We start from the raw sequence: 13311 nt of genomic DNA on the forward strand, positions 1-13311 counted from the left end.
GACTTTTAGCAGATATCTATAAAAGGACTAATTTCATCCCATTTTTTATTCAGAACCTGTTCAAGAGCAGTTTTAAACACACATATTTATTTATTCTTATTCATTAAGGTTAAAACAACAATTAGACCACAGAAAAGACATCCTGATGTGCCTGTATGACTGCATAACATTCATTCTGTTACTTTAAAGAAGCACTGAAGCACATCAGGGACTGACAAACATGCTGCTGATTCGATGGATGACAGAGGAGATAACAGATCCTGATGAGTATCCTGTTCATACAAAGCTGTCATTACTTAATCCCCAACTGTGGTTATAAATAAGTACCCTGAGAATTACCTGAACTCCCTCTTGAAGCCGTCCTGCAGCCAACAGGTCGGGGCAGGTGGCTCGGGAGGATTTTCTGTTGTTGTTTAGATTCTTACAGTCGAAGAGGAATCGGATTGTGTGTTTGTTTTACTTTTTGTTACACCTGATGGAGGGAAAGAAGAGAAAGGAGGGGCCGAAAGGCCAGCATGAAACAGAGGCGGAGTGGTCAAAAATTACAGATTTATTCAGAAACAACCAGGCGTCAACAGGAGTTAACAGGACACATTGTTGCGAATTAGCATAACATTTGAGCTGAGTTCTTAGTCATATTTCCGTTAAGTCCATACATTTTCTTTGTGTAGTTGATATATGGGAGGTGGAGGGGGTGGGTTGGGCCAGTTGTGGGCCGGTTGTGGGCCGGTTGTGGGCCAGTTGTGGGCCAGTTGTGGGCCAGTTGTGGGTCAGTTGTGGGTCGGTTGTGGGCCGGTTGTGGGCCAGTTGTGGGCCGGTTGTGGGCCAGTTGTGGGCCGGTTGTGGGCCAGTTGTGGGTCGGTTGTGGGCCGGTTGTGGGCCAGTTGTGGGCCAGTTGTGGGCCAGTTGTGGGCCGGTTGTGGGCCAGTTGTGGGCCAGTTGTGGGCCAGTTGTGGGCCGGTTGTGGGCCAGTTGTGGGCCAGTTGTGGGCCGGTTGTGGGCCGGTTGTGGGCCAGTTGTGGGCCAGTTGTGGGCCAGTTGTGGGCCAGTTGTGGGCCGGTTGTGGGCCAGTTGTGGGCCAGTTGTGGGCCAGTTGTGGGCCGGTTGTGGGTCGGTTGTGGGCCAGTTGTGGGTCGGTTGTGGGCCGGTTGTGGGCCAGTTGTGGGCCGGTTGTGGGCCAGTTGTGGGCCGGTTGTGGGCCAGTTGTGGGTCAGTTGTGGGCCGGTTGTGGGTCGGTTGTGGGCCAGTTGTGGGCCGGTTGTGGGCCGGTTGTGGGCCGGTTGTGGGCCGGTTGTGGGCCGGTTGTGGGCCGGTTGTGGGCCGGTTGTGGGCCAGTTGTGGGCCAGTTGTGGGCCAGTTGTGGGCCGGTTGTGGGCCGGTTGTGGGCCGGTTGTGGGCCGGTTGTGGGCCAGTTGTGGGTCAGTTGTGGGCCGGTTGTGGGCCGGTTGTGGGCCGGTTGTGGGTCAGTTGTGGGCCAGTTGTGGGCCGGTTGTGGGCCGGTTGTGGGCCAGTTGTGGGCCAGTTGTGGGCCAGTTGTGGGCCAGTTGTGGGCCGGTTGTGGGCCAGTTGTGGGCCAGTTGTGGGCCAGTTGTGGGCCGGTTGTGGGTCGGTTGTGGGCCAGTTGTGGGTCGGTTGTGGGCCGGTTGTGGGCCAGTGGTGGGCCGGTTGTGGGCCAGTTGTGGGCCGGTTGTGGGCCAGTTGTGGGTCAGTTGTGGGCCGGTTGTGGGTCAGTTGTGGGCCAGTTGTGGGCCGGTTGTGGGCCGGTTGTGGGCCAGTTGTGGGCCGGTTGTGGGCCGGTTGTGGGCCGGTTGTGGGCCAGTTGTGGGCCGGTTGTGGGCCGGTTGTGGGCCAGTTGTGGGCCAGTTGTGGGCCAGTTGTGGGCCGGTTGTGGGCCGGTTGTGGGCCGGTTGTGGGCCGGTTGTGGGCCAGTTGTGGGCCAGTTGTGGGCCGGTTGTGGGCCGGTTGTGGGCCGGTTGTGGGTCAGTTGTGGGCCAGTTGTGGGCCGGTTGTGGGCCGGTTGTGGGCCAGTTGTGGGCCGGTTGTGGGCCAGTTGTGGGCCAGTTGTGGGCCAGTTGTGGGCCAGTTGTGGGCCGGTTGTGGGCCGGTTGTGGGTCGGTTGTGGGCCGGTTGTGGGTCGGTTGTGGGCCGGTTGTGGGCCAGTTGTGGGCCGGTTGTGGGCCAGTTGTGGGCCGGTTGTGGGCCAGTTGTGGGTCGGTTGTGGGCCGGTTGTGGGTCAGTTGTGGGCCAGTTGTGGGCCGGTTGTGGGCCGGTTGTGGGCCGGTTGTGGGCCGGTTGTGGGCCGGTTGTGGGCCGGTTGTGGGCCAGTTGTGGGCCGGTTGTGGGCCGGTTGTGGGCCAGTTGTGGGCCAGTTGTGGGCCAGTTGTGGGCCAGTTGTGGGCCGGTTGTGGGCCGGTTGTGGGCCAGTTGTGGGCCAGTTGTGGGCCAGTTGTGGGCCAGTTGTGGGCCGGTTGTGGGCCGGTTGTGGGTCAGTTGTGGGCCAGTTGTGGGCCGGTTGTGGGCCGGTTGTGGGCCGGTTGTGGGCCGGTTGTGGGCCGGTTGTGGGCCGGTTGTGGGCCGGTTGTGGGCCAGTTGTGGGCCAGTTGTGGGCCAGTTGTGGGCCGGTTGTGGGCCAGTTGTGGGCCGGTTGTGGGCCAGTTGTGGGCCGGTTGTGGGCCAGTTGTGGGCCAGTTGTGGGCCAGTTGTGGGCCAGTTGTGGGCCAGTTGTGGGCCAGTTGTGGGCCAGTTGTGGGCCAGTTGTGGGCCAGTTGTGGGCCAGTTGTGGGCCAGTTGTGGGCCGGTTGTGGGCCAGTTGTGGGCCAGTTGTGGGCCAGTTGTGGGCCAGTTGTGGGCCAGTTGTGGGCCAGTTGTGGGCCGGTGCAGTCAGAATTGTCCCTGAGGGAACAGGTCCCAAAATGGGACCCTCAGTGGATCATTTCTAGGACAAGGAGGGCAAAAAGACAAAACAAAAATTGAACAAAACAATCTTGAGTTTGTTCATTGCAAATGCAGATTACCACCCCAAAAAGTAAATTTATTGGTGATTCTGACTTTTTGCCTTCATTAATTTATATATTTGCTCTTGGGTGCTGGCTGGTTTTCTTGTTTTGTTTTCAGGCTGGGCTGGATGGCTGGGAGGATTATCAATCTGACACCAGTTAAAGCCTGGGCTCCTGTGTCAGATGATTGTCTCTCATCAACGTTATACGTGTGCCTGCTCCTACGCTCAGCCTGAGATCAGGGTCCTGCGCAGCCTTCAACCGAACCAGCAGCCCGCCTCACATGAGGCACGAGACCTGCTCTCTTCGGATCACGCACCTGAACACGGAGCCTCCTTCCTCCTCAACCGGACCCTGGATCGTTTCCTCGCCTCCTGGTATCCTAACTCCCCCCTCCCTGAATAAATCCTTTTTGACTTCTAACCGTCTGTCTCCTGTTTGCTTTTGGATCCAGTCCTCTCCAGCCCTAACAATGTTTCCTAACAAATTTCAGTTTTAAGTTTTCTATAAACATTTTTTAGTTACTTAATAGAATTATTTCTGTTTGCCTGAAAACTTTGTCCTGTATTTTATCATCATCATAAACATGACTAATTAAAGGAAAACGTTAAAAAATTATTAAATAATCATGAAAATTCATGTTTTCATTAAAATTTGCATATTGATGTCGCATTCACTTAATAAATTATGATACATTGCTCTCCCCTACACAAAAGTAGATGGTAGTAGTAAAAAGTATCGGTATCGTCGATACCGTATCTGCGATACTGGCCCTGTATTGTCTTGGTTTGCGGATCATGCTCTGCTGACACTGCTCTGACTGTCAAACACAACAAGACAATGGCGACAAGCCAGGGGTGGCGTCCTCAAACTGGAAGTACTGGCTTATTTTGATAAAAAGGAAGAATGTAACATGCAGCTATGCCCAGTAAAAGACTTTATCCACGTCCGACTCAAGCAACTCAAATCTTACGAAGCACCTCATCAACACAAAATAAATATCAAATAAATACCAAATGTTCTAAAATACTGTAAGTAGTGTTTTTATTCTTCAGCCAGTTAATATAAACATATTTGATGTTAAAGATGTTATAGAACATGAAAAATAACGTGACAGTTACTTTGCTGAGTTTCTAATTACTCTTAGAATGAGGTAACTGAGTTACTAACTCAGTTACTTTTTGGGAGAAGTAATTCGTAACTGTGACTAATTACTTTTCTAAAGTAAGATGACCAACACTGTATTTCAATGTTATCGCCCCTTCCTGCATTTAAAACATTTCAAACAGTCTATTGTTGATCATATTGTTGACAGAGTCTCTGTGGTGCGTTCGGCTGTTAACTCAAAGGTTGGTGGTTCGAGTCCAGAGTGCCTTCACCAACAGATCCTGGCTAACTTACTGCCGCCATGTCTTTAGACCACGGTCTGCACATATAACTCTTCCTACGGCCTCGTCCTTCACAGCAAACTTGGACATTTTCCCCATCGACTGCTCAGCAACCAGTTGGAGGTTGTAGGTTCTAAAGCCGCCGGTAACTGAACCCACAAGCTGTCACTGTGGCTCAGTGCTTAGAGTGGGTCGTCCAATAACCTTCCATTCCCACTCTGACCGCTCAAAAACAGATTGGTGGACTGACAGCTGGAGGGGTGGTAGTCCAGCTCCATGGCCGAGGAGCCCCTTGAGCAAGGCACCGTACCCCCATGCTCCCCGGACGCTGTGATCTGTCTCCATGAGTGTGTGACCATGTGCATGTGTGTGTTCAACAGGTGCCAACCTGGGCGGGTCAAATGCAGAGGAGTAATTTCCTGTGACTACCTGACAATAAAGTAATCTTCATAAAGTAATCTTAGTTACTTCCATAGATTCTCCATCATTCAGATGGTTATTAGTGCCATGAGGCTGCGTATATTAGAGTGGTGTCTCAAAGTGAGGGAAAGTTTACCTGGTTTGTATTTAGCAGACGCTTTTATCCAAAGCTTACAAGTCTCTGAAAGACTTAATGAAAACCAGATTCCTTCTGTTGTTGATCTTTGAGAGATGTTGTCAAGACTGAAACTAACTCATCTTTTGTTTTGTTGTGAACTTCTTACAGCGACACTTCATCAATGCTTGCTGTGCTATTAGTGATCTATTTGTCGGGTATTCCTGCTCTCTAGTAAACGATGAGCCTCGGCTGGAACGATGAGGGACACATTTGTTTAGTCTCAACAAACTTTTCTTAATAATAGGTTTTAGGTGGTCATTTAACTTTTTGTTGAATATTTACTTTAACCCATAACAGCTGTCTGTATTTTTCTCTGTGGAGAAAAACAAATGTTTTCTTTGGCTCAAGGTGAATGTTTCAGTGTCAAGCCCCACCCAGCTGATAATAGAATAGAAGCTTCTTTTGCTCTCTGTTTCAGTATCTGCAGCTACAACAGAAAGCAGAGCCTCAGTTACTCCAACAGCATCACAGCTCCAGCAGAGCTCCAGTGTAAATGGATCTAAACCTTCTCTGATGGGTCACATCCACTATTTATTCAGTAAGCTGCGGACATTTATCATTTTATTTTATCTAGTTTCGATTGTTCGAGCAGGTTTAACAAAGGAACTTTAGCCTTTCTCAAATATTTTAGATCACAGGATGATTGTGTCTCTAACATTGTTAAATGCAGCTGGAGCTAAAAGCTGCTTATCGGTTTACTTAAGACTTAAAAGTCTTTCTCAAGGTTTTTCAAGGTTATCTGGTGAATGTGAAGCAAGCTGCATTTTGACCAACAGCATCCAGAAGTGAAACGGACCGGGGCTTTTCTTCTGTTCCTATCCAGGAGCTACAGTCAGATTATTTCAGCCTTGGTTCTGTTGCATTTCCACTGAGGTCTCAGGTTCAGGGCAGTGGTGTGCAATACTTTAAACTTAGTGTGGATCAAACAGGGTGTAAGGGGGACTTATTGAGAGAAAACTAACACTAATAAACCTCATTTTCATTCTGCTTTTCAAACTGTTTGAAAGGAAAATGTGAAAGTAGAGCTGAAGGTTCCTGATGTGGCCTTTGGGTTGGGAAATCTCTGATTAATGGAGAATTGTAAGTGAATGTGAATGCTTGTGTCTTCCTGCACAGACTGAAGGCTGCCTCACTGAAAGCTGTCCTGCTTTATTCCAGCTGTTTGGCTCCGCCCCCTCAGGCTGCTACCTTTCCTGTTGAGTAGCAGTTGATCTCATTGACCCTGCAGTCAGCTCCTGTCTTGTGGTGGATCAGAGACAGAAGAGAGGGTTTGTGTTTCTCTGCTTCTAGTTGTTGATGATTGTGTATTTGTGTCTGTAAAATGAGGCGACTCTTCACCTCTGTCTCCTCTCACAGGGAGAAGATGATCTGCAGGATCCTGCTGCTCATCATCCTCACTTCATGTGTCTGTGGTCAGTTTCCATCTTCACTTTATCAAGTCCAAATACTTTGATCATCTTCTGTGTTTGCTTAGATAGTGCAGATTATTGCTATCACATGGTAAAGAGTGTCTGCTCCTCTCTTTCCCTCTCTGTCTCCTCAGCAGCAGCATTTGTAGTGAATGTGCCACAGAGCTCCTATCAGGCAGAGGAGGGGCAGAGCATCACTCTGGAGTGGACGTTCACAGCCAAACCTGACAGCTTCTGGAGCTCCCTGTTTATCTTCTGTGTATTGCTAACTGATCACAGAGACTTATTCCTGTATCATATTCATGAAGGTGATGAGGTTTCAGAGTCTCAGGAGGAACAGTTTGCAGGACGAGTCCAGAGTGACAAAGACGCCCTCAGAGAAGGACGAATCAGTCTTCATGTGTCCAGACTCAGGACTGAGGACTCTGGTCTGTATCTGTGTTTTGTGAAGAATGATTATGGCTCCGGCTTTGGAAGATGTCGACTCAGCGTCTCTGGTGAGTTCACACAGTAAAGGGATGTCCACATCTGGTCCTCTAAGGCCGCTGTCCTTCAGGTTTTAGATGTTTCCTGCTTCAATGCATCTGATTCAGATCAAATATATATCTTCAAAAGATTTTTGAGCTTTGCAGAAGCCTGCTAATGATGCATCGATCTGAGTCCAAATACTTTGATCATCTTCTGTGTTTGCTTAGATAGTGCAGATTATTGCTATCACATGTTAAAGAGTGTCTGCTCCTCTCTTTCCCTCTCTGTCTCCTCAGCAGCAGCATTTGTAGTGAATGTGCCACAGAGCTCCTATCAGGCAGAGGAGGGGCAGAGCATCACTCTGGAGTGGACGTTCACAGCCAAACCTGACAGCTTCTGGAGCTCCCTGATTATCCTCTGTTACCTGGCAACTAATGACACTGTCTTATTCCTGTATCATGTTCATAAAGGTGTTGAGGTTTCAGAGTCTCAGGAGGAACAGTTTGTTGGACGAGTCCAGAGTGACGAAGACGCCCTCAGAGAAGGACGAATCAGACTTCATGTGTCCAGACTCAGGACTGAGGACTCTGGTCTGTATGAGTGTAAAGTGAAGAATGATTATGGCTCCGGCTCTAAAAGATGTCGACTCAGCGTCTCTGGTGAGTTCACACAGTAAAGGGATGTCCACATCTGGTCCTCTAAGGCCGCTGTCCTTCAGGTTTTAGATGTTTCCTGCTTCAATACATCTGATTCAGATCAAATATATATCTTCAAAAGATTTTGGGCTTTGCAGAAGCCTGCTAATGATGCATTGATCTGAATCAGAAGCATGAAACATGTCAAACAGTTTCTCTGACAGCAGATGAAGAATTACTAACAGTTTCTAATGATGAGGGAAATGTTTTCTATTTCCATGAATCATTTTTTGTCCTTTACAGCAGCTGCTGATCTCTCCCAACCTCAGAGAAAGACTGAGAGTCCACAACCAGACACTTCAGGATGGATCGGACTCTATGTTGCACTGATAATAATAATAGGAGTATTAGTAGTAGTAATAGCAGAGGTTCTGACTATTAGAAATGTCTTAACATTTTGATTTCACTAAATCCACTGCTTAGATATTAATCAGAATCAGAAATGTACACAGGAGGTTTGTGGTGAGTATACAGCTGCTGATGTAGTTCTATGTATGGGCCTTCACTTTAATTTATGGCTCCTTGTTTGTGTTAATTGTTAGAATCTGTGGCATTTTAGTTAATTTTTTCTGTGTTTTGTTTCCATCTACTTTATTTTTAGTTTCAGTCGGGTTTTGTTTCTTTCCCACAGTTCAGTTTCATGGAGCTCTGACTTTGTTTTTTGGTGTTTAGTTCTTCTACAACTTTTTCCGTTTCTGCATTTGGTTCCTCCCAATAAATCACTCACTGTGACACTGATCAGGTTATCAGTCTCACAGCAGCTAAAATTGTCAAAATCTCAAGTAAAAATACTCAGTTAACTTGGTCCTGCAGACGGTATTTCAAGATGCACCAGAACAGACTCGTAAAGGACTCACCAAACGGCAGGTTGGCATCTTAACTCACATATTCCAGGGAGATCAGACCAGTTGTGATCTTTGTGATGCAGGTGCAACATGTTGTATTCATGACGGATCAAATGTGCAGCTTTGCTGTTTAAGATCCAACCCAAATACAGCCAATAAGCAGTTTACACAGTGATGTGTCGAACGGCTGTACTTAAACAGCACTTTTCTCATCTAGTTGACCACTCAGAGCACTTTGACACTTCAAGCCACATTCACTCACATTCAGACGGGGCCAACAGGTTGGATGTTGTGGCCCTCTATTTCTGCCACTAATATTCTAGTTGATCATTTTCACTATAAACTCGTTGCAGCTCTGGCAGTGTTGTTTACATTATCCTATTGTCAGCCTGACATGTCTTTACACATTTAAGGCCCGGCTAATAACATAAATAATACCAATGAATGAATGATGTCCAGGGAAGGTTTTTAATCCTAAAATTCAGCTACAACAGCGCTCTGGGGTTGATTTACACAGCATTCCAAGTGATAAAGCATCGTATTTACTGTAAAAGTGACATCTGGTTTATTATTTCTGGTTTAAAAAAACTGCAACTGCAACTTGCAAAAAATAATTTGTAATGCAACAACAATAAAATCACTTATAATTAGGTCTTAAAACTATGTAAACTATGTAACTTTGTGCAAAAGTAAAATTAATTAAAAAAATATAAGTAAACTACCTTAATCCACACATTTTTCCTTTTTTTTGTAACTCTGTTCTTCTTGTGCCGTGGAAGTCTTCCGTGGAATTGTTTTGCCTTCAGCTGCGCTTTGGATGCGCGCTGCACGGCAGGAGGCGCGCACTACCGGTGCAGCGGAGCTTTGACATTTAAAGAGTCAGTAAGAATCACTGGGTCTGCATCAGCAGCAGCACTCTGTTGGCATAGAAGGTTAATAATATATATTTGGTCATACAGAAATCATCACTCCATCCATCCATCCATCCATCCATCCATCATCTGCCGCTTATCCGGGGGTCGGGTCGCGGGGGCAGCAGCTTGAGCAGAGAAACCCAGACGTCTCTGTCCCCGGCCACTTCTTCCAGCTCTTCCGGGGGGACCCCGAGGCGTTCCCAGGCCAGCCGAGAGACATAGTCTCTCCAGCGTGTCCTGGGTCTTCCCCGGGGTCTCCTCCCAGTGGGACGTGCCCGGAACACCTCCCCAGGGAGGCGCCCAGGGGGCATCCTAACCAGATGCCCGAGCCACCTCATCTGACTCCTCTCAATGCGGAGGAGCAGCGGTTCTACTCCGAGCCCCTCCCGGATGACTGAGCTTCTCACCCTATCTCTAAGGGAGGCCCAGACACCCTGCGGAGGAAACCCATTTCGGCCGCTTGTATTCGCGATCTTGTTCTTTCGGTCACTACCCACAACTCGTGACCATAGGTGAGGATGGGAACGTAGATTGACCAGTAAGTAGAGAGCTTCGCCTTCTGGCTCAGCTCCCTCTTCACAACGACGGGTCGGTGCAGAGCCCGCAACACTGCAGACGCCGCACCGATCCGCCCGTCAATCTCAGGCTCCATTCGTCCCTCACTGTGAACAAGACCCCGAGATACTTGAACTCCTCCACTTGGGGAAGGATCTCATTCCCGACCCGGAGAGAGCATTCCACCCTTTTCCGGCTGAGAACCATAGTCTCGGATTTGGAGACATCACTCATACATGCAAAAAATAAAAAATAAAACTTTTGGTCATTTGCTCTTGGGGGCCCCCTCGTGGCCGTGGGACCCTAAGCAGGCGCTTATGCCTCAGGCCCGCTCTGGGGTTCAGTGAAGCCGGGAATTGAACTGCTGACATTGGCAGACAGATGGATGATTGTGATCAGGAAGGAGGATGGAGACACCTGAGATACAGCCTCCCTGTGTATGATCTATGTATAAAAAACTATATTACACTGAACATACTTTTTATTCTCTGACCTCCATCAGATGGCTAAAATGAAACGTTTCCAGACTTATCAGAGGTTTGATATTGATGCATCAGCTCAGTCTCTTTAAAATCATAAAACAAACAAAGCAAACTAATTAATAATTTGTTAAATGTGAGCGTGTGCGTCATATTGATTCTGTTGCAACTTCCAGAGGAAGCCAGGGGAAGCTTCTGGAAGAAATAAAAGAAATGAAAGAAAAAAAGAAAAAAGAAAGAAATGTTTTCTAATACAATCATCACAAGTGTATTGATCAGTTATCAGAAGAAATGGCATAACTAGAATATCAGACTGTAATCAACAGATATTTTAAATAATTTATTGTTCTGAATTCACATGAACTATGTCAAGTTACAAGCTCACTGGAAACTCAACCCACTCACAAACATCTTCATTCTCATTATAATCATAAACAATTTTAAACAACGGACACCCGAGTTTGACCAGGTGTTCTCTGAAAAACAATCAACATTAAATATGTGAAAAATCACTGTTTCTGAGTTTATTATTCTTAATGAATTATTGATGCAACATGTACACATTATAACCAGTGTAAAGGCTGCAGATAAAGTGCTTTGTGCACAGTAATAATCCCCATCAGCTGTTACTGGATGAAGACATGATAACAGTTAAATGATGTTCCTGATGAGCAGCATCACTCTGACTGAACCACTTTGTGTCAACATGGGATTGTTATTAACTCAGAGACCATTTCCACTCATGACTTCCAGCTGTGTGAGGAGCATTACTGCCATCTACTGGACTGATTACAAGTTATTAAGCTGCTGGAGTTTCTCCTGCAGCAGCCTCTCAGCCACTGATAATGGGGCCTTTTCTTCTTCTTCTCTGATTCTGTTTATAGAGGGAGCTGGTTATACTCAAGGGAGTATAACCAGCAGAGCTACTGCTACTAATCCTGTCGGTCCCATCACACCATAGAGTCCGATCCCTCCTGAAGTGGCTGGTTGTGGACTCTCTGTCGGTCTCTGAGGTTGGGAGAGATCAGCAGCTGCTGTAAAGGACAAAAAGTGAAGGTGATTCATGGAAATAGAAAACATTTCCCTCATCATTAGCAGCTGTTAGTAATTCTTCATCTGCTGTCAGAGAAACTGTTGTTCTGCTGCATTTTGTCTGTTTTCTCTTCATTTGCTTTGAGTTTTGGATTTTGTGTTAACAGCTGACAGAATAAAATGTTGTGGATACTGTTCATATGTATGAGTCTATATGAACAACACAACAACACAAACAGAGACAGTTGGTTCTCAGCTACTTTAAACTCTGAGCTGGATAAACTGGGTTAGTTCTGTAGTGGTTCTTCATGGCTAACTACTGGAACATCTGAGCTTTAAATCTCATGTTAACTCTTAGCAGGAAAAACTCTAAATGAACAAGAACCAGCAGCAAAAATATCAAGAAGATTAAATCTACTGTGTGAACTCACCAGAGACGTTGAGTCGACATCTTTTAGAGCCGGAGCCATAATCATTCTTCACTGAACACAGATACAGACCAGAGTCCTCAGTCCTGAGTCTGGACACATGAAGACTGATTCGTCCTTCTCTGAGGGCGTCTTTGTCACTCTGGACTCGTCCTACAAAGTGTTCCTCCTGAGACTCTGAAACCTCATCACCTTCATGAACATGATACAGATATGAGCCTCCATCATCAGTTATCAGCTCACAGAAAATAATCAGGGAGCTCCAGGAGCTGTCAGGTTTGGTTGTGAACGTCCACTCCAGAGTGATGCTCTGCCCCTCCTCTGCCTGATAGGAGCTCTGTGGCACATTCACTACAAATGCTGCTGCTGAGGAGACAGAGAGGGAAAGAGAGGAGCAGACACTCTTTAACATGTGATAGCAATAATCTGCACTATCTAAGCAAACACAGAAGATGATCAAAGTATTTGGACTTGATGAAGTGAAGATGGAAACTGACCACAGACACATGAAGTGAGGATGATGAGCAGCAGGATTCTGCAGATCATCTTCTCCCTGTGAGAGGAGACAGAGGTGAAGAGTCGCCTCATTTTACAGACACAGATACACAATCATCAACAACTAGAAGCAGAGAAACACAAACCCTCTCTTCTGTCTCTGATCCACCACAAGACAGGAGCTGACTGCAGGGTCAATGAGATCAACTGCTACTCAACAGGGAAGGTAGCAGCCTGATGCTGTTGGTCAAAATGCAGCTTGCTTCACATTCACCAGATAACCTTGAAAAACCTTGAGAAAGACTTTAAAGACTAACTCCTGACACCCTCTCACATCTAAAGACAATGTCACTGAGTTTGAAGTCACAGAATAAAGATTTTAAAGACTCCAGATCTCACAGAGTCACTGTTAGTAAGAACACATCTGGATTTTTATGACATCATTTCCCATCATGCACCTGGTGGAAATGATAAACATCAATTCAATCGACCAATAAGCAGCTTTTAGCCCCAGCTGCATATTTAAGAGCTGTGTTGTGGGTTCAATAAAAACATAGAAAGAAAAAGCAGCTCTGCACATGGTACAAAAGAGAAACTGTAAAGGAAACAATCACGTTTTTTCTTAGATAAAAAGCTCCTGTATTTATACATCCTGCATAACTTGTTCTGCTCAGTGTGTTTACAAAAGAAAAGTAGAAAAGTAAAGAAAAGTCTGAGACTAAGTACATTAATACTAAGACTTACACTTATACTTTAATACTAAAGCTTATACTTTAGCATACTTTTTACTCATTTCTGCCACAAACTAGTGATGGGAGACTCGATTCCTTTTGCTGACTCGAGTTTGTATGAGTCACTCACTGAAGTGAAATGGGTTCTCGAGTCACTTTAATCAGTCACCCAGAGTGTCTCCATGAAATGTGTAAAACAAGTTCCAAACCATCCAAACCAGTCCCCAAATCATTGAGAAAAAGACTAAAAATCAATAAACATAAAGTTTTCCTGTCTT

At 46.4% G+C, this 13311-nt stretch overlaps 2 protein-coding genes across 2 annotated transcripts; one reads left to right on the forward strand and one right to left on the reverse strand.

Moving 5' to 3' along the window:
- Positions 1-5969: 5969 nt before the first annotated feature.
- LOC140282358 (programmed cell death 1 ligand 1-like) lies at positions 5970-9274 on the forward strand. Its single transcript, XM_072376938.1, has 5 exons — positions 5970-6250; positions 6339-6394; positions 6526-6888; positions 7798-7898; positions 9206-9274. The coding sequence occupies exons 2-5, from the start codon at positions 6346-6348 to the stop codon at positions 9272-9274; spliced, it is 582 nt and encodes a 193-aa protein (XP_072233039.1). The 5' UTR covers positions 5970-6250; positions 6339-6345.
- A 1973-nt stretch (positions 9275-11247) lies between these two features.
- Positions 11248-12534, reverse strand: LOC140282359 (programmed cell death 1 ligand 1-like). The gene is made up of 4 exons (XM_072376939.1): positions 12449-12534; positions 12305-12360; positions 11811-12173; positions 11248-11381 (listed from the first exon to the last, which is right to left on the reverse strand). The coding sequence occupies exons 2-4, from the start codon at positions 12351-12353 to the stop codon at positions 11248-11250; spliced, it is 546 nt and encodes a 181-aa protein (XP_072233040.1). The 5' UTR covers positions 12354-12360; positions 12449-12534.
- Positions 12535-13311: the final 777 nt, after the last annotated feature.

The sequence above is a fragment of the Leuresthes tenuis genome, unplaced genomic scaffold (genome assembly GCF_036924035.1).
Source record: "Leuresthes tenuis unplaced genomic scaffold, fLeuTen1.0.hap1 SCAF_22, whole genome shotgun sequence".
Lineage (NCBI taxonomy): Eukaryota > Metazoa > Chordata > Actinopteri > Atheriniformes > Atherinopsidae > Leuresthes > Leuresthes tenuis.